This window comes from Canis lupus, chromosome 32, assembly GCF_048164855.1.
Source record: "Canis lupus baileyi chromosome 32, mCanLup2.hap1, whole genome shotgun sequence".
Classification (NCBI taxonomy): Eukaryota; Metazoa; Chordata; class Mammalia; order Carnivora; family Canidae; genus Canis; species Canis lupus.
Window position 1 is genome coordinate 5138894 of NC_132869.1, and position 19466 is coordinate 5158359.

The 19466-nt window shown below is 40.8% G+C and overlaps 1 protein-coding gene across 1 annotated transcript in view; it reads left to right on the forward strand.

Annotated features, from left to right (window-relative positions):
- LOC140622891 (transmembrane and coiled-coil domain-containing protein 5B-like) overlaps window positions 1-15415 on the forward strand; it is a 33459-nt gene extending 18044 nt beyond the window's left edge. The window contains exon 12 of the mRNA XM_072808659.1: window positions 15203-15415. Coding sequence (XP_072664760.1) covers window positions 15203-15377 — 175 coding nt within the window. The 3' untranslated portion in view covers window positions 15378-15415. The remainder of the gene's footprint in view (window positions 1-15202) is intronic.
- Window positions 15416-19466: the final 4051 nt, after the last annotated feature.

Genomic DNA, 19466 nt, shown 5'->3' on the forward strand with positions numbered 1-19466 from the left:
AACAGCCACTAGCCACACATGCTTAGTCCAAAAGGAGGTGGGAAATAGGGTAAAATGCCAATAAAAGGAAGTTAAGTATCTCTCTAGGAATTTTCTATATTGATTACACATTGAGTGATAATATTTTGGTTCATTGGATTAAATAAGATAGTATTAAGTTAGTTTTGCTTTCTTTTTAATGTGGTTTCTAAAGATTTAAAATTACATATGTGACTCACATTCTATTGCTATTGGACAACACTGCCTTAAAGCATGTGGATAATCTACCTATTAAGTAAAATAACACAGTTCTGGAGTTATGGAGCTATTTTGTGCTTTTTTTCAAAGCAGAAAGGATGATGTGCACAAAATCTATAAGATTCGGGCAGGGTGGGATATGTGTGTGTTGTAAGTAGAAGGGGTCAGGGCAAGATGCTTATTTAGGTATTCACTTTGGAAGATGTCATTTTTGAATTTTTTATTGCAGTAAAATGTATATAACATAAAGTTTACTATTTTAACCATTTTTAAGTATATAATTCAGTGGCATTAAATATATTCAGTGTTGTGCAACCGTCAACCCTATTCATCTCCAGAACTCTTTCATCTTCCCCAACTGAAACTCTGTACTCATTAAACAAATAATTTCCCCACCCTCTCCTCCCCTTGGCCTCTGACAACCATCATTCTACTTTTTGTCTCTATGAATTTGACTACTCTAGATACTTCATGTAAGTGGAATAATACATGTCCTTTTGCGTCTGGCTTATTTTATTAGCATAACATCTTTAGGTTCATTTATTCCTTTTTAAGGATGAATAATATTTCATAAGTTTACACCGCATTTTGCTTATCCATTCATCTGTTCACAGATGCAATATTTCACTTTGTACTTGCTATGCTACTTATAATTTTTTTATGCTACTTATAATTGTTCTACTTTTGATGAAGAGCTTTAGCTCTGATTTATCTTATTTTCTTGTGTAGTGTCTACTGGAAGACTTATGGCATAGGGGCTTTTAATAGATTCCTTTTAATGAACTGTGCTTCTTAGAGCTATTTACAAATAGAGAGATTTTTAGAAGAAGCAGGAGTACATAATTCCCTGCCACAACATCAGTAGATTTTGTTGAGTTAAAAAAAACTTTGTCAGCAAATAATTTGGTACAAGGTCACCCTGGCAAGACAGTCCTATTGGGTACTGAATTCTTGTGAGAGGGGTTTAAGACTAGGAACTCAGTGCTATTCTACTATAATAGTTACCCAGTGCCTCCTGTCTACAGCCTTGGATAAACAGACATTCTACAAGGTTAGTCAGGTCTAGTGAATCTGTGCATGGCAAACAGGAACCAGGATGCTAAATCCTTTCCTCCTGAAATGTCTCTCCAGTGTCCTCTCAACAAAACTTAACACTTGGCCAACTGGCAAAGGAAAATATTTGAGGAGCCATGATCCATTTTCACAGAGCTAGCAAAAAGGATGAACTTGAAGCTCAGAGTCTGTAACTGACACAAAAACCTACTGATTGGAGCAAGACCTGCACAAGCCACAGCATACTAGGTTGGGCAATCCTACTCACAGGCAGGCAGGGAAGGGATGGTATTAGGACTGAAGATTGAAGGATCTGGTAATATGCAAAGGAATAGTTGTTTTTTTGAAGACCCCAAATATGCCTTTGTGACACGCAATGAATAAATAGAAGAACTCTGGTCCCAGTAAGCCGAAGTGTTTAATAGTGTTACGTGAGAAGGATCAGACAGTCCATCTCCCTTGCCCAGTGGTGAGGCCACATATGTTCTTGCAGTAAATGTTTAATGAACATCTACTATGGGCAAGGACTACTCTAGTTACCAAGGAAACAGTGGTAAACGAGGCAGTGCCTGATATCTTGACCCTAAAATAAAACAAGACAATGAATAAGAAACAGAACAACAAACTATTAACAAGACAACAACAACAAAACAGGTATTAAAGATGATACATAGGAAAAACTCTGGGTGATGTCATAAAAAGTAACAGGAAAGAAGGGTCCACTGAATTAGATGGGCTACACTGGAAAGGTTGCTCTGTGGGGGTGACATTCGAATTGAGAACTGAAGGATGAGACACGGCTAGTCAGTCAAGGAGCCAAAGGAAAAGCACTCTGAGAAGAGAGAAGAGCAAGGGGCAAAGGCCTTGAGGTGGAAATCCCTGGCTTTGCTTAGAGTGGTCCTGGGAGGAAGAGAAAGATGGGAGATGGGGTGGCCAGGGAGGAGAGGCATTTATTGTCAACAGCTGGATTATATTAAGGGCCAGCTCACATCCCTGCAGCAGGCAGAGGTGCTGACAGAAAGAAGAGCCCTAGGAGCCCATAAAGAGAAAGAGAAACCATCTGATTATAGTGTTTGTAAATGTCCTTGAGCTACTTCAGCACAGGGAGTGTGATATTATGTGTCTGTATAGATTAGGTTAAGCTGTAAGCCCAGCTTTATTTAGCCCGAATTCCAAACAGGAATGCAACTGGCCTTGAGAGTCAGGGAGCCTTGAATCAGAAAGCCTATACTCTAAAGGCAACAATTTAATGCACTTCTCTTACCTATTAATCAATATCAGAAGCTTGGGTAATAAAATGAATTTCAAAATGAGTTTTATCTACAAAATTAATGGTTAGTTAATATGTTTGAAAGTTAGGAAGCTGGCTCTTACTGGTGAAATTAAGGGCATGAAATTTTGTAGAATGGCTAAAATATTTTTAATCTACTCCCTATTCACATGTGAACAAGGAGTATAAGAATCCAATGAGGTATGAAGGCTGAAACTTTTATGCATGGAACTCAAGAGCTGATTCCAAATTTGTTTTGTTTCTAGCCATTGAGGATTGCTAATCCATGGCCACCTCCAACATTTTGTGACTACTATTTTTGTTGTTGCTGTTGCTATAAAGAACCTAAGAGAGTTCGCATGACTAAATCGGCTTATATCCATTTGCAACACATTTCCCTAGTGACAAAAAAATTGGCAACAGGCATCTAACAGAGAACAACTGAAAGAAAGTAACTGTCTAAATACAGATGAGGATTCTAGATTTCAAATTTAAACATGACTGACTGCATACGAGCATGCACATATTCTGCAATTAGTGGTAAGTACTCCAATATGGGGGAAAGACCATCCTAGAACAGAGGAGTATGGCACAAGAACAGCAGGAGTCTAGATAAGAGGCTCTAACAGCCTTTTGACAAGGCTTCTATTACAAAGAGAACTGGAATTAACACTTGGGAACAGTGGGCAGAAGTATGGACGTGTGAAGTGTTCCAGAAGTACAGACCGTGTTCTTTCTAACCATTCCCATGATTCTCTGCTCCTAGAGTTTGAGGCTGTGAGCAAATACCAGGCCAGGCCCAGCTCTCAAGACATGAAGGACAATATTATCTTAATACTCCCTTTTAACTCACCAAATACACAAAAATATAAGTGTGACAATTTCTCTAACACCATCCATTCTTACACATTTTTCTACAAAGTTCTTTCAATTGTGTTTTATAGTAATTAAAAAAAAATAGACCAGTGAGGAAACTCAACATTATATGTGGAAAAACTTAATTCCAGAAGGTTCAGTGGAAATTATGGAATTAGAATTCATATTCTTCTATTCATGATGTATCTATAGGAGAAAGCCAGTAAAATGACTGGAACCAAGAGCTAACACTTCCTAAGATACTATAAAGTCAAAGGAGGAGAAATTTGTGGAGGCCTTGAGAATGTGCCTCAAAGGACTTAGTTAAGGGAACTTAATAAATCAAGGAGTCAAGCTCTGAAGGGATTTCCATACTCTATCCCCTTTCCCTGCACGTAAGAGGGATACTAAGGCAAATCTATTCCTGGAGACAGGACTATTATGATGGCCAAGCTTGGTTGCAGGACTCTGGATGTCCTTGCAGAACCTCTCTTGGGCTGCCTGGCAGTCTTCGATCCCTTCACCCAACTTTCCTTCCCCTTTTCCTTTATTTATGGTCAAACTGGCATCATAGTCTGATTGTTCTCCCAGACTTTTCTGGCTCCCTACCCATTTTCTCTCATAGACACATCACATATCATTTTTGCATCTTTAATCACATCTTAGTGTCTGCTTCTTGGAGGACTTGGACACACAATTTTTTTCTATCATTTTTCTCCAAATAGTCTAAATGGGAAAATCGACATAATTAATACAGAGCTAGTTCCTTCTCTCTTAGTTGGGGGGTGGGGGTGTCACTAAAATCTGAGTGAATACGTGTTTATTTTGGAAGTAGATGTATCTTTAGTGATCCTAATCTGATGTTTTTAAAGTCCAGTAAGTGTCCCTCTTTTAGAAATAAGAATGTAATTCACTTAGATGATAAATTGTAATTCTTAGAAATCTCCTTGAATATCTGCAGAGAGATTTAAAATGGCCTCCAGATATAACACAATCACAGCATTATTTTCATAAAATAAATTTCCATGGCAGTCACCTAAGTTCCCTAAGTTTAAGTTATGCACTTATACAAAACTAGACATGAATGAGGCCGCCTCTCTACGATGCTTCCAGCTGAATGAGCCTCTGGGCAATGCATCAGCATTTAAGGGAAGATTTGCTATACATTTTGAGTGGCCCCATGCAAAGTTGGAGACGTAGTAATGACAGCAGCATCATTATTATTACTGGAACTTGAATTCTTGCTTAACCTCTCTTAATAGCTGCTGCTTGGCCTTGTGTGATTCTTGTGGCATCTCTGGATCTTAGCTTCATCTGTAAAATCTTGGGGTCAAACTCAGTAATCTCAAGGTCCTTTCTACTCCTACATTTGGTGTCTGTCCTTGCCAGACACCAAATGGGCAAAGGGGTTGCCAAATGATGAAATCAGAGTACAGCCAAGGGAAGTCATGGAGCCAAGGAATATTTTATTCTTACACTTTAAGATAAATATCTAAGTTTTTAAGAAAATTAAAATGGTGATTTCAATGCTATCAATACACTACCCAATACACTACACAAGCACACAATGAAACTATCTCAAAGTATCCCCAAATGACTCAAGTAAGTTAATCTCAAGCCAAAAAGAAGATCTTTCTCTATTCTTCATAGCAAACTATCCAACAAATCCCATGTGATAGTCATTTATTATAAGTAATCTATTAATTCACTAGCCTCTTCAAATGTAAACTCCTACCAGAGTTAGCCTTGGTATCTTATGATCATTTAAGAATAACACTGCTATTGCATGGTTTGAAAGCATCTTAAAATTTAAGTGGTGCTTTTGCCTGTGTTCATGGAAGAAATCTAAAGCTATTTCATTGTAATTTTAGGTTCTGTGCCATGTTTTTTTTAATTTTTTTAAATTTATTTATGATAGTCACACACACAGAGAGAGAGAGAGAGAGGCAGAGACACAGGCAGAGGGAGAAGCAAGCTCCATGCACCGGGAGCCCGACATGGGATTCAATCCCGGGTCTCCAGGATCGCGCCCCGGGCCAAAGGCAGGCGCTAAACCGCTGCGCCACCCAGGGATCCCTGTGCCATGCTTTGATTGGCATATATGCCACCTTCTCTTGTCCTCAAGACAAGAATTTAGGTTGTTTACTGAAGATTTGAAAAACTACTGTGAAGATCATCTCAGATAGTGTGCTGTGCCTGGTTGTACTGTCCTCTCAGACAACCATCACCCATTCCTACCTGCTCTGGAGGGTGGCTTGTAGGAACTGCATCAGTAGAGTCAGGTCTTCCCTGACTCTGCTGCAATCTCCCACACCCACTCCCTGAATGCAAAAGAGTGCCAGTGACCTGGGGACTGATTACTCTGTCACATTTAGGTAATCGTTGATGTTATAGGAAACTCGATGAAACAAAAACTTAACATTTTTGCATTTCCCCTGTTTTTAAGTAGAACCAACCAATGTGGAGTACCTATATCAGGTGAGGAGAGAGGAAAGTGAGAACAGTGTATTGATTCTCATGGCTACTCCCTGAGAGGTTACCTGCACGAGGCTGTCCCTTAACCAGGACAGAACTAACCAGCCCTGCTCTTCCCTGGTTCTGGTAAGCTTTTGTTTCTGACTCAGTTGTGTGGAGAAGAAAGTGATCCACTGGACTGGGAAGTTAGGAGATCTTCCTAACTGCTGTGATACAGTGGATGGGAAGCCCAGAGGAGGAGTGGAGGTGGGGAAGAGTAATGTTGGCTGTGGAAAGGAGATAAATAGAGGAAGAGATCCTAGAGGAGTCTTTTTATTTTAATTGAAGTATAGCTGACACACAATGTTACATTGGTTTCAGGTGTGCAGCATCCTGGAGGAGTCCTAAGGAAAGGTTTTTATTTACTGGCTAGACACTCAAGAATGTTTATGGCTGAAGGGAATTCAAGCATAATTGGACTGCTAGCGGATGAACAGAGACCATCACAGGCATGGGTTGGGGGATACATTTGACTTGAATAGTTTGGGTTTTTAATGGAAGAGGTCTTGGGTACCATGTTCATAAACACACTATTAAGGGTCTGTGTGTAGGGGAGCTGATGGAGCTACCTTCCTGGAAATTCTATGCTTTCTGTGAAATAGGACACTAAAGTCAAGAAGATAGAGGAGACACTTTGAGGAAACAGTGAAGTTTGGCCTCTGAAGCAAATGGGAGGTGAAGCTACAAGGAACAAGCAAAGAGAGGTCATAGAGGGCTCAGCTGAGGCTGTGGGTTGTGAATCTCACTAACTACAGATGAAGGGACTGCTCTCAACAGCATAGGTGTAGAGAAGGTTAACTGGGATTGGTTTGGCTTTGTGGCTTTTACCTGGTGGTTGCAGAGAAAGTATAAGGAGTAGAGGTACTGACAAGAGAACTGACAGTGGGATCCAGACTTAGTGATAAAGGACAATGTGATAATCAGAAAAGTGGGAGATAGAGATTTCATTGGGATTTTGTGAGGATGAAATGTGATAGTCAACATACTAAACTTTGTAAGGACTCTGCAGGCTGGTCTCTAATTTTACTCTACTAGTTAGCCACAGGATGCTGGCAAAAGACAAGGACTCCTGAGCCAGAAATAAAGAACTTTAGGACTCACAGTTAAAGCAGTTGACAAATGAGCCCCATGCTCATTTGCACTGGTTTTCTATGTCCCCCGTCTCATGGGGGCAACACAAGGCCTGTGATAAACCTTGCACACACATTAGGTTGAATTACAAGAGAGAAACACTAAGTTTGGGGATTTATCACTTTCTTGCAAGCAGAAGCAAGCTTGCTTTTTGTCCAGGGGGACACTGGCCTCACATCTCAAGGTTACTTGCTACTAACACAACTCTGAAATGGCCTGGTTAAAGAAGGGGTCAGAGCCTTATATTCTTAGCAAAAACACACAGGCATGTACAGAGCTGACTGCCTTGAAGATTGCCTCTTCCAACAAGTATAGTGTATGGTAGATAGTGGGTTCTCAACAAATGTTAGCCACAACTCAATGATCATGATTCATGCATGATTTAGTTGAATCCTAGTTAAAATTCCAGGAAGGTAAATGGAGGAGTCAAAGATCTAGAGTAAGGGACATAGATATCTCACTAGCAATAAGAGACTGGATATTAAGCTCCAGCAAAATGAAAATTCTAGAACGTTTGACTTATTTATAGATAAGATGCAAAGAAAATAGGAACTAGAAGTCTTTGAATAAATTTGTTAAAGTTATTCTTTTAAATACTGCATAAGTATGAAATATGAAAGTAGTGTTACCAAATGATCTATCATGGCTGCTAGCTCAGGAAATGAGCGGTTGAGTCCTGGCACTGCCAAGGCCAACTACTCCATCCCAGAAACCCCAAGGGGGCTGGAAAAATCGAGAGCATAGTTCCTGACTGGGTGTGCCAACACTGTTGCTAAACAAACTCAGGTAAACTCATTGCAAGAGAAGCCAATAACTCAACAGATGAGGGTTTAGAAAAGAGAAAGGGAGAAATTTATTTCCAGTGCCAGCAGATGGGGGAGGTGGCATGCTCAAGCTTTAACAACTGACTTCTCCACTAGCAAGATAGACATCCAGAGTGTTACAGGAGTGGTTCAAGGGGTATGTGCAAGTGAGTAGACAGGAAGTGTGTGATCACAGGTCGGGGGTTGGTATGTGTTCAGCTCATGATCATGGGCAGGGAAGGGGATATATGGGATGTGGTCCTCTAGGCATTTTCTTGCTTTTCTGGTCTGGGGGTGGGAATGTTCTGGTCTTTGTAAAACATCTTTGTCAAGGCCTCAAGATAGTAAGACATGAGCACAATGGGTTTAAGAGCATGAGTTAAGCAGTCTTTTCTACTCCTGGTTTTAATTCTGGGGGTCTATAACTGAGCAAGAGGGCTTGCTGACAGTAGAACACAGGATGAAATGGCTCAAGTAAACCAAAATATAGCCACATTTATGAAAACACAATGAGTAAGTGTGAGGAGCAGAGAAAGAACTACAAATGTGGTTAAGAAGGTAAATCCTCACGTATTTTCAAAGGGAGACAACTGGATATATAAAACTGGAAAAAAAACTTTCCATAATGATTCCAAAGTCAAGGGAATGGACAAAATGACTTCCCCAGACAACTAAAAATAAGCTCTTTTATGATTTATGATCTTATTTAAAGGCCTTATAAAAACACAACACTTTTAAAGCCCCTGAACTTTATGGTCAACTAATATTTGACAAAGCAGGAAAGACTATCCACTGAATAAAAGACAGTCTCTTCAATAAATGGTGCTGGGAAAATTGGACATCCACATGCAGAAGAATGAAACTAGACCACTCTCTTTCACCATACACAAAGATAAACTCAAAATGGATGAAAGATCTAAATGTGAGACAAGATTCCATCAAAATCCTAGAGGAGAACACAGGCAACACCCTTTTTGAACTCAGCCACAGTAACTTCTTACAAGATACATCCACGAAGGCAAAAGAAACAAAAGCAAAAATGAATTATTGGGACTCCATCAAGATAAGAAGCTTTTGTACAGCAAAGGATACAGTCAACAAAACTAAAAGACAACCTACAGAATGGGAGAAAATATTTGCAAATGACGTATCAGATAAAGGGCTAGTCCAAGATCTATAAAGAACTTATTAAATTCAACACCGAAGAAACAAACAATCCAATCATGAAATGGGCAAAAGACATGAACAGAAATCTCACAGAGGAAGACATAGACATGGCCAACATGCACATGAGAAAATGCTCTGCATCACTTGCCATCAGGGAAATACAAATCAAAACCACAATGAGATACCACCTCACACCAGTGAGAATGGGGCAAATTAACAAGGCAGGAAGCCACAAATGTTGGAGAGGATGCGGAGAAAAGGGAACCGTCTTACACTGTTGGTGGGAATGTGAACTGGTGCAGCCACTCTGGAAAACTGTGTGGAGGTTCCTCAAAGAGTTAAAAATAGACCTGCCCTACGACCCAGCAATTGCACTGTTGGGGATTTACCCCAAAGATACAAATGCAATGAAATGCCGGGACACCTGCACCCCGACGTTTATAGCAGCAATGTCCACAATAGCCAAGCTGTGGAAGGAGCCTCGGTGTCCATCGAAAGATGGGTGGATAAAAAAGATGTGGTTTATGTATACAATGGAATGTTACTCAGCCATTAGAAATGACAAATACCCACCATTTGCTTCAACGTGGATGGAACTGGAGGGTATTATGCTGAGTGAAGTAAGTCAATCGGAGAAGGACAAACATTATATGGTCTCATTCATTTGGGGAATATAAATAATAGTGAAAGGGAATATAAGGGAAGGGAGAAGAAATGTGTGGGAAATATCAGAAAGGGAGACAGAACGTAAAGACTCCTAACTGGGAAACGAACTAGGGGTGGTAGAAGGGGAGGAGGGCGGGGGGTAGGGGTGAATGCGTGACGGGCACTGGGGGTTATTCTGTATGTTGGTAAATTGAACACCAATAAAAAATAAATTAAAAAAAAAAAAAAGCCAACTACCAGCTCCTTTTTCTTGGATTCCTCTCCAACTTCACAGTATGATAGGGATCCTTTCCACTCTGCTTTTATAAATTGGTCTAATCTGTACTTTTTCTTATCTTTTACTCTATAATGTCAACATCTTTATGAGGTTGAGAAGGCGTTCTCAACCAGAGAGGAGTTTCCTTATAATTGAATATTCAATGAAGCCATTATCCTTTATGTGCTCTGATATTAATCTTAATTGAGGGGCCATTTTCTCAGGCTCTCTGGATGAGAATATTGGTTCTGGAGGGTAGTGGTTGAAATGCTTTTGTTGACATCATAAGATTGTCTGTCCCTAATGCTCCCTCCATCTTAAACAAATGTTCAGGGTCTATGCCTTAGTATAATCCATAATTACTGATCTGAAGTCACTCAGGGTCTTTCTTTTTAACTACAATTGAAAAGCCATTTTTCAAAAAAAGAAAACTAAGCACAAAAATGACACAGAATTGAGCCTAGCTCCACTCAGTTAAGTCAAATTGTGGCACAACTGTTGACCTAAGTTTCTCACTCTGGCCTAAGTAATTTTATTTCAGATTAGCCAGTTGGGGCCATCTCCAGGATCTTGTTTGTGAAGGATATGGGATACCTGATTTATATTTCAACTGGGTTTGCTACCTAAGCTGGGACACAGACTGTTGGTGTGGTCAAAGGCCCTAGGCCTTAGGGCTAGAGGTTTGCCTTTACCATGTTTATCTCTAGGCAGATCCCAGGTTCCTGAGAGTTCAAAAATGCAGCATCTTTCCTTAGACATTATTATGAGGATAAAGGGAGAGGAAGATGGAGTGATCCTAACTGTCAAAATGAAATCTTTTGGGGGTGCCTGGCTGGCTCAGTCAATAGAGCACATGAACTCTAGGTCTTGGGAATATGAGTGAGAGCCCCAGGTTGGATGTGGAGATTATTTAAAAATAAAATCTAAAAAAAAAAAAAAACAAATTTTAAAAATTAAAATAAAAACTTCTGCCTACTGGTAAAAGTTCAATGGTGGGCTTTCATATCTATATACATATAAAAGAGGTTTAATTTTAGGAAATTTCAGCCTGCTACTAACATTATGTAAATGCCATTTGTTTCAAGATTTTAAGAACTCTTTTTTACATTAGCTAAATCTCTTTAATTTGCCTAAGAGAAACCAATTAGCTTAGTGAGGGAAATTATTGAAAAAAAAAAATAAAGAAACAAAACAAGGAGCTTCCTATCCATCTCTCCTGTTTTCTTGGATGTAAATATTTTTATATCAAGGGAGTGTCTTAGGTTTCTATCCTTGTTCTATATAGTTTAACTCATCAGGATAAACGAATTGCAGAAAGCTTCCTTAAACCAATGTTATTCAAGTCCCTAAGGAAAGGGTGAAGACTATTTTCTTACGAATTAATCTTTTCTCTTCCTCTCATATTCTAGAATTGTTTAAGATAAGGTTATTCAAGGGGCACCTGGGTGGCTCAGCAGTTGATCGTCTGCCTTCGGCTCAGGCCGTGACCGTGGAGTCCCGGGATCAAGTCCCACATGGGGCTCCCCTTATGGAGTCTGCTTCTCCCTCTGCCTGTGTCTCTGCCTCTCTCTCTGGGTCTCTCATGAATAAATAAATAAAATCTTAAAAAAAAGAGATAGGGTTATTCAATTCATGTGCTCCCTGGCCAGGAGCCAAAAAGTCTCCCTGCCAGCACAGATGCCAGACAAGGAGACCACTGAAGATAATAAATCATGACTAGCAGAGACGTCTGGTCACCTTAGTCTTAATTCCACTCCAGGGGTCAACTTGTTTTGTTTTAATCCTTTGAGGCATAATAGAGATGGTGCCACATCATTTTTGTTTAATCATATTTAATAAAACAGCTGGCTTGTGGAGATCACAAGAACACACTCCAGGTGCAATGGAAAGGGAAGCCACCTGCTGGCTTCAAAGTGGCAGTGCCCTGCTCTGTAACAAGTGTTGATGGGCAGGAGAATCAGATTCCCATTAGGTGTGCCTTGCTCTTGCTCCTGTTTTCCCTTTTCCACAGAGAATCATACGTTCCAGCTTAGTAGTTAGCATTGTCTTCTTTCTGGCTAGGAGCATCCTCACACCTTACATGGTTCCAGTATCTAGGCATTAGGTGCTTTTGTGCTTTTGTGTTAAATGAGAAAAACTTAACCGAACAGCTTGTCCTGAGGAAGGCCTGTTGTGAAATCCATCCAAAAATCTAGTAAGTAGGAGTGGTGTCTGTTGAGTGAAGTGGGTTATCTGAGGTGAAATTGAGTCACTAAAGCAGTATGCACAATCCAGAAGAGAGCAATCTGGAAGGACTTTAATGTGTATTCTGGCCCCTAAGAAGCAGGGTTAGCACTGAAAACAAAAATCCAAAGAACCTTGGCCCAACATGTTAGTACTTGTTTGAAGGTAGCTGTGGCATATGGTGGATCGAGCCCCGATCTTAGAATGAAAGACCTCTGCTCTTGTCTTAGTTTTGTGGCCTTATCTCAGATTTCTCTCTCTGAGTTTTAAAGAGTTGATGAAGATTAATGATATAATTAATGTTAAAGCACTCATACCTCAGAAATAAAGAGATGGCAAATATTACTGATTGACTGAGGGGTCAATAGAGAATTGTCTCTGTAAGAGATCTAATGTAAATGTGCCACAAATCCTAACAGTTCCCTTTTCCCTATGAAAAGCTTCTGAAGGACCTAACAGAATCTCTCTAGATTTCTACTTAGCCCTCCCTCCAGGTACCTCTTCTTTACATCCTGCTGTTGATTCCTTACCACTTTCTACCTTCCTGCCCAGGACCTTTGACTGTTGCCCCTAGGAGACCTCTACTTGGCTCTTATGTTTGCTTTGCCCCTGGACAGGGCCCTTGTTCAGTGCCTTGCCCTTCCCCACATACCCACACTTACCAAGCCCAGGGTCAGAGAAACGAATTATCACAGCTGCCTGAACACCTTGCTGACTGAGAGGGATATTCTGGACATCAAATTCAGTGTGGTCAACCTTGGAGAAAAGAGATTAAGAAGAGTTCTGAAAGGCATAATCCCAATTATGTTTTCCTAATCTGTATGAGAACTCCCAGGGAAAAATCTTGGTTTCTAAAATAATCTTAAAGGCTTTTCTGGGTTCTGAGTCAATAGTGTACATAAAAAAATATTCCTTGAATGTAGGGACTGAGTCATATTTGCTTAGCCCCAGAGACTAGACCATTGCATGAAACATGGTAGGCTCACAGCACATATTTGTTGAATTAAATCCATTTCTTTTTTTTTAACATTTTATTTTATTTATTTGACACAGAGCAAGAGAAAGAGAGAGAGAAAGTGAGCACAAGCAGGGGGAGCAGCAGAGGGAGAGGGAGCAGCAGACTGTCTGCTGAGCAGGGAGCCCAATGCGGGGCTCCATCCCAGAACCCTGAGATCATGACCTGAGCCAAAGGCAGCCACTTAACCAGCTGAGCCACCCCGGTGCCCTGAGTTAAATCCATTTCTAACTTGTGTTTGTGTTCACTCAGAATCGTGGAATAGTCAGACAAACTGGTGGAAAATTATTACCTATAAAGATGAAAGGTTAACTGTATTCAACCAATATCTCTTCTCACAGTCTTGAAGGGAAGGAAAGATAAGTGAGCAAGCACTGCCTTAGAATAATAAACTGTCACTATCTATACAAATCCTGGGGTCAAGTGTTGAAGAGAAGCAGGATACTATTGGCCATTCTTAGAGACAGGACTTAAGTGGAGAGGGAGACAGTGTTGAAACCTGTAGCATCCAAGATATAATTCACCAAATCACTTTGTTCTATTGGAGTTCTGTACATATAAGATGCAGAGCTTCCAGGAGATCACCAGCCCTTATGTACACACATGAAGTAAACCTTCAATGCTGAGAGCATTTGGGAACTCTGTGCTGGTCCCTCATCTTCAGTGACACATTCACTTACTTACTTACTTGCCCTTACACACACAGATCCCTGAGTGGTTCTGGTTCAGGAAGAGGTACACAGGTATCTTATCTTTCAGGATAACATGGGTCCCAAGCTAACAGTGTACCTGATTGGTTATATGGAATTTTAGAAATTTGAATACTTTAAAATAGGTTAGTATTGCTCCTTAACTTATGTTGTTCTTAATGGAGTCATTGACCTCTTTGAGAACATAATAAAAAGCCATGAGTGGAGTGCCTGGGTGGCTAGTAGGTTAAGCATCTGACTCTTAGCTCAGCTCAGATCTCGATCTCAATCTCAGGGTTGTGAGTTCAAGCCCCACATTGGGCTCCATACTGGGTGTGGAGCCTACTTAAGGAAAAAAAAAAAAAAAAGCTGTGGGCTATCTTTCCAGGATAATGAACAAGGTGACACAGGCACAATATTTTTCATGTACATATAATTATAGATTTATAGATCTGCTGAAGAAAAACCTTAAAAACCTCATGTAAAAATTACCCCAGATAAGGAATTTGGGAAGAATGCTTTTAGAGAGCGAATCATTCCATGATCAGTCCACTGACACACACATATTTACAACAGGGGTTGCAACTCAAATGTCTGTGAGAGTCAGGCAGGAAACCTAAATGAGTGACTCAAGGATCACATAGGGCAATACAACAGGAGACAATAAGGATGTGGAGACCTAGTGGTCTCATACTCCTTCAAAGGCCCCTGCTATCTAGCCCCAACCACTTGTTGGCATGTACATTCACTATTGCCAGAATTCAGATTTCTAGAGAGACAAAAATCTGGATTTTATTGCATTTCTGGATTTTCAGCAGACTAGATTTCCCTCGACAACATTTTATAAAAATTTTTAAATGTATAGAAAAGAAAGAATTATACAACAAATACTCATATACTCACCAGCCAGTTTCCACAGGAAACATTTAGCTTATTTGCTTTATCACATATTTATCCATCTATCTGTCCCTCTGCCATCCACCAGTCCATCTTAATTTCTATGCATTTCAGTGTGAGTTGCAGACATCAGTGTACTTCTTGCCTCTAAGACACTGGCTGTTCGTTTTTGTCTCTAGTTTGATCAACATTTGTCCATTTACTTGTGTGTATGCATGCATGCACACACCCATGTGTGTTTTTCAAATGAAGCTTCTATGTCTGAGCTTTTATGTTCAGGGGTATGGAGTGGTGACAAGTAATGCTGCCTCACTGCTACGGGTAGGGCCAATGCTTGATAGTGCTACATGGAAACTGTCATGGGGTGTGTGTGAAGGTGGTGAGGGGTGATTTGGGAGTTTAGAGTCCTTTTTTTTTTTTATCCAGATCCAGATCCGGGAGTTACTCTTTCTGCCTAAAGTTGCAGAATAAGAACTACCACCAACCCTCCCATGACCACAAAAGAAGATGCAGAAGGTTGTATGAGAAGAAGGCAATGCGAACTAACTCAGCAATCACTGACCAGATGACATGTGTAGCTTATGGAGACAGAGACAGATAGATGGCATTCTGAAGGACCATACGGTCTAGCTGTTACTATGGTAATTAGTGGCAAATATTTTGCTGATTCTATTGGAGAGAAGAAGCAAAGTCTTCACTTAAATAGCCAAAGACATTCAATAAAAGTCAATGTGTACAGTATAATCACATACTGATGGTATGTATTTTCATGCATTGTGCCCAACAGAGAGCTAAGTGCTTTGCCACATTTAAATTTTTAAAAGCCAGAAAAAAATCAAACTCAGAAGTGGGCACAGATGAAGAAACTGAAATTTAGAGAGATTCTGTATCTCAAAAACCACACTGTCAGGAAGTGTCAGAACTAAGTGGTGTGAACCCTGGTCTGTCTTGTTTCGAACATATTCTCCTGACCAAAATAATATTATACTGTGAAATCTCTAAAACATTTCTTTATATATAAAAGAAATATATATATATATATACATATATATATATATATATATATTTGACAGAGTGAAAAAGAGGGAGGGAGAGAGAGAGAGAGAGCAAGCGAGCGCACAAGCAGGGGGGTGGCAGGCAGAGGGAGAAGCAGGTCCCCCACAGGGCAGAGAGCCTGACCTGGGGCTCAATCACAAGACCCTGAGACCATGACCTGAGCTGAAGGCAGATGCTGAACTCACTGAGCCACCCAGGTGTCCCTAAAACATTTCAATATTGGAAATGAGAGTCTTGTGAACAGGATATGAATAGGATCAGCTACAAGATTTGTGGGACCCAGTGCAAAATGAGAATCAAGTTCTTGTTTAAAAGTTACTAAGAGGGACGCCTGGATGGCTCAGTGGTTGAGTGTCTGCCTTTGGCTCAGGACATGATCCAGGGGTCCTGGGATCAAGTCCTACATCAGGCTCCCTGCAGGGAGCCTGCTTCTCCCTCTGCCTGTGTTTCTGCCTCTATCTTTGTGTATCTCATGAATAAATAAATAAAAGCTTTAAAAAATAATAAAAAAATAAAAGTTACTAAGAATTTCAAGACAGTGACAGGAGAACATTAAACAAAATGTGGGATCTTCTACCCTTAGGGCCTGAAGTAACTGCCCAGGTTCCACACCCACGAAGCTGGACTTGGATATGCCGTTAAATATAGAACTGAGACCCATAGGAGCTCATTTAGGGGACAAGGGCCAGACAAAACAAGAGGAATCCAGCATCGCCCAGAAGAGAGATTGTATTTTAGCTGCCCCAGCCTCTTTGGTTTGCTGGAACTGGAAATTTACTAGGCAACACACGTTATTGTATTTGTAGTTTACAGCACAATTATATCTTAAAAGGTATGTAGAATTCAAGGAGTGGTGTGCTTTCAATCTTTCTTGATTCATTGGTTTCACAAAGTTCGCACGTGAAACTATTCTGGTGTTGTTGCATTGAGCTCCCTGCACTCTGCCTTTACTGTTACTGTCAAGATCCTGGTGTATCAGTGGGTGGAAATGGGTAGACTTCTCTGCCCCATTCCCACCCCTTCTCAGGCCTCCCCGGAGACGCAAATTTCAATCTCAAGGGATGCGGTCTATGCCACATGTGACTTATGCACATGCTCTTGCAGCCCTCACACACCCTGTCATCGTCCTGATATTCTGAGGTCAAGACCTGTTTGTGCAGGAGGGCTTGAGGACAAAAGGGAGGCCAGTGAGTTTTTGTAGATGATGCATGCAAATGAACACAGCCCTCCCGAGGCTGCATGGTAAAGTTGTCCAACCTGGGTTCAGATGTTCCTCTCTGCTGCCCCACTCTCCCACTGGTCATCCCTTTCGTCTTGGCATGAAGCCTCCTTGTGAGGTGCTTGCTTTGGATCCCACTATTCCTTCCTGCCTTCAAACTGGCTCATTTCCCATCAAGCCCAGACCTGACTCTTTTTCTCTCTTTTCAACGAGTCTTGGCTGACTTCTATCTGTCCCTTGGGGCTGTTCTATGTGATTGGCCAGGAGGAAATTCATCTCATGCATTAATTTAAACCAAGACCAATGGCTCACACAAATTTGAGGGATTGCTGTCACATTTTAATGCCATAGCTGGAGGATGAGGAACAAGGGAATAGTCGGTACCTGGGGTGACATTAACAGTATTGTACTTATTTCATCAAGAAGACAGTCCTGCTTTCTGTGAAGCAAGTGAAAAATACGTGTTTGCTGTTAAATGAAAACTTAAAAAGTATACTTTTTGGGATCCCTGGGTGGCGCAGCGGTTTGGTGCCTGCCTTTGGCCCAGGGCGCGATCCTGGAGACCCGGGATCGAATCCCACATCGGGCTCCCGGTGCATGGAGCCTGCTTCTCCCTCTGCCTGTGTCTCTGCCTCTCTCTCTCTGACTATCATAAATAAATAAAAATTTAAAAAATATATATATATACTTTTTTTGCTAATCAAACGCTGAAGTTTAAAAAAAAATAATGAATGTGGTTGAATATGAAGTGACATTGACATTTAGTGCAATCGTACAAAACGGTGCATACTTTCTGGAGGGAAATGTGGCGGTTTGATGGTAATGACTATTAATCTATGCGCTTACACATGTGTGTACACACACAACTCACGTATACACATGTTGCACATATATATACACATCTATGCACAAGTATACGTAAATGAAATATTCGTGTGGCGGTCACCAATGCTCTGTGCAATCTGGCCCTCCTGCCTGCCTCTCCAGTCTCCTGTTCCACACTCTCCTTCCAGCTCTGAGTCCAGTCATGCTGATTCCTCCTGTTTCTTCACTGTACCCCATGTTACCATCTGTCAGGGAACTCATGCAATGTCATTTTTTCTGACTCATTAATTTGGTCTTTCTTCATCCCTCTTCTGATTACTCAATTCCTGCTCATCTCTCAGCTCTCAGTTTAAGGGTCACTTCCTCAGGAAGTCTTCTTGGACCACTACTCCTCTGCGCCCAGCCCCTCAGTCTGGACAGGTTCCCTTATACTCTGTTTTCCTTTCCACGTAGCAGTCAGCCTCATAAATCATGATATTCTCCTCTGTGCAATTATTTTATTCATCTGTCTCCCTTTGTGCACTATAAGCTCCAAGAGGGCAGGTTTGTGTTCTCTTTTCCATCTCCACTGCCTAAGAAGAAGTCTGGTGTTTAGAAGAGGCTCAAGAAATACTTGCTGATTAAATAAATGAATGGTGAGATTATAGTCGATTTTCATTTTCTCCTCCGTGCTTGTCTTTTTCATTTTACAATGATCATGTGATGCCCTTATAATAAAATCATAAAAAAGAAAAAAAGCTTTTCCTTTCCTTTGAGGCACTGCTTCTTCTGACTGCTGCCTTCCAAGGCCAGCTTATGCCTTGGGGCATCATTAGGCTGCATTGTCTGAAACTGCCTCAGGGTAACTCTTCCCTACAGATCACCTTTAGGTTATTGGCCACAAAGCAGGTGTTGGACTCCTGCTAATCATCTCCTTCCTGCCCTCAGGGGCTATAGCCTGGTGGCCTTCATGACTCAGAAAAAGGACCCTTTTGACAAAGTTTCAGACGGATCCTGCTTTGCCTGCTAATCACAAGACAGTGGGATTTTTCTGAGTGCGAATTCTGCTGTAGCGTCTGAGTTGCTATCTCTTGGCGTGAAACCCTCACACATCACTGCTCCATTCCCCTACATTCACAAGTACTGTAGTCATTGTGACTTTGCCTGTTGAGTCAAACCTAAGCCTCTTCAGGGAATTAATGAATGATTGAAAGGTTTCAGCATGAGACTCCAGTACTTGTTTTCTTCCTATAAACTAACAATATAAGTGCAGGTATGGTTGTAGCTAAGAGAGAGTAATTCCTCCATATGGCGCTTCGGGTGGCATTTAAGATATTTTTAATACTTCTGTAGGCAAGTTAAAAAAAATCTTGTCAGTCTGCAAACATTTTACCAGCCTCCACAACGTTCACCTACACATAGCAATGTTACAAGGAAAATCTGTCATTTCAAAACCTTCTTGGAGTGAGTTGGAGAATAAATAAGGACGTGCATCAGAAGAGCCTGAGCCCTCTCAATCTGAAGAAGTGTCACTCTGGTGGCTTGAATATTTTCTACTGTTATTTAATTTCTGAATGCTCCACTGCCTGATTTATCTTTTCTCAGGCTGTA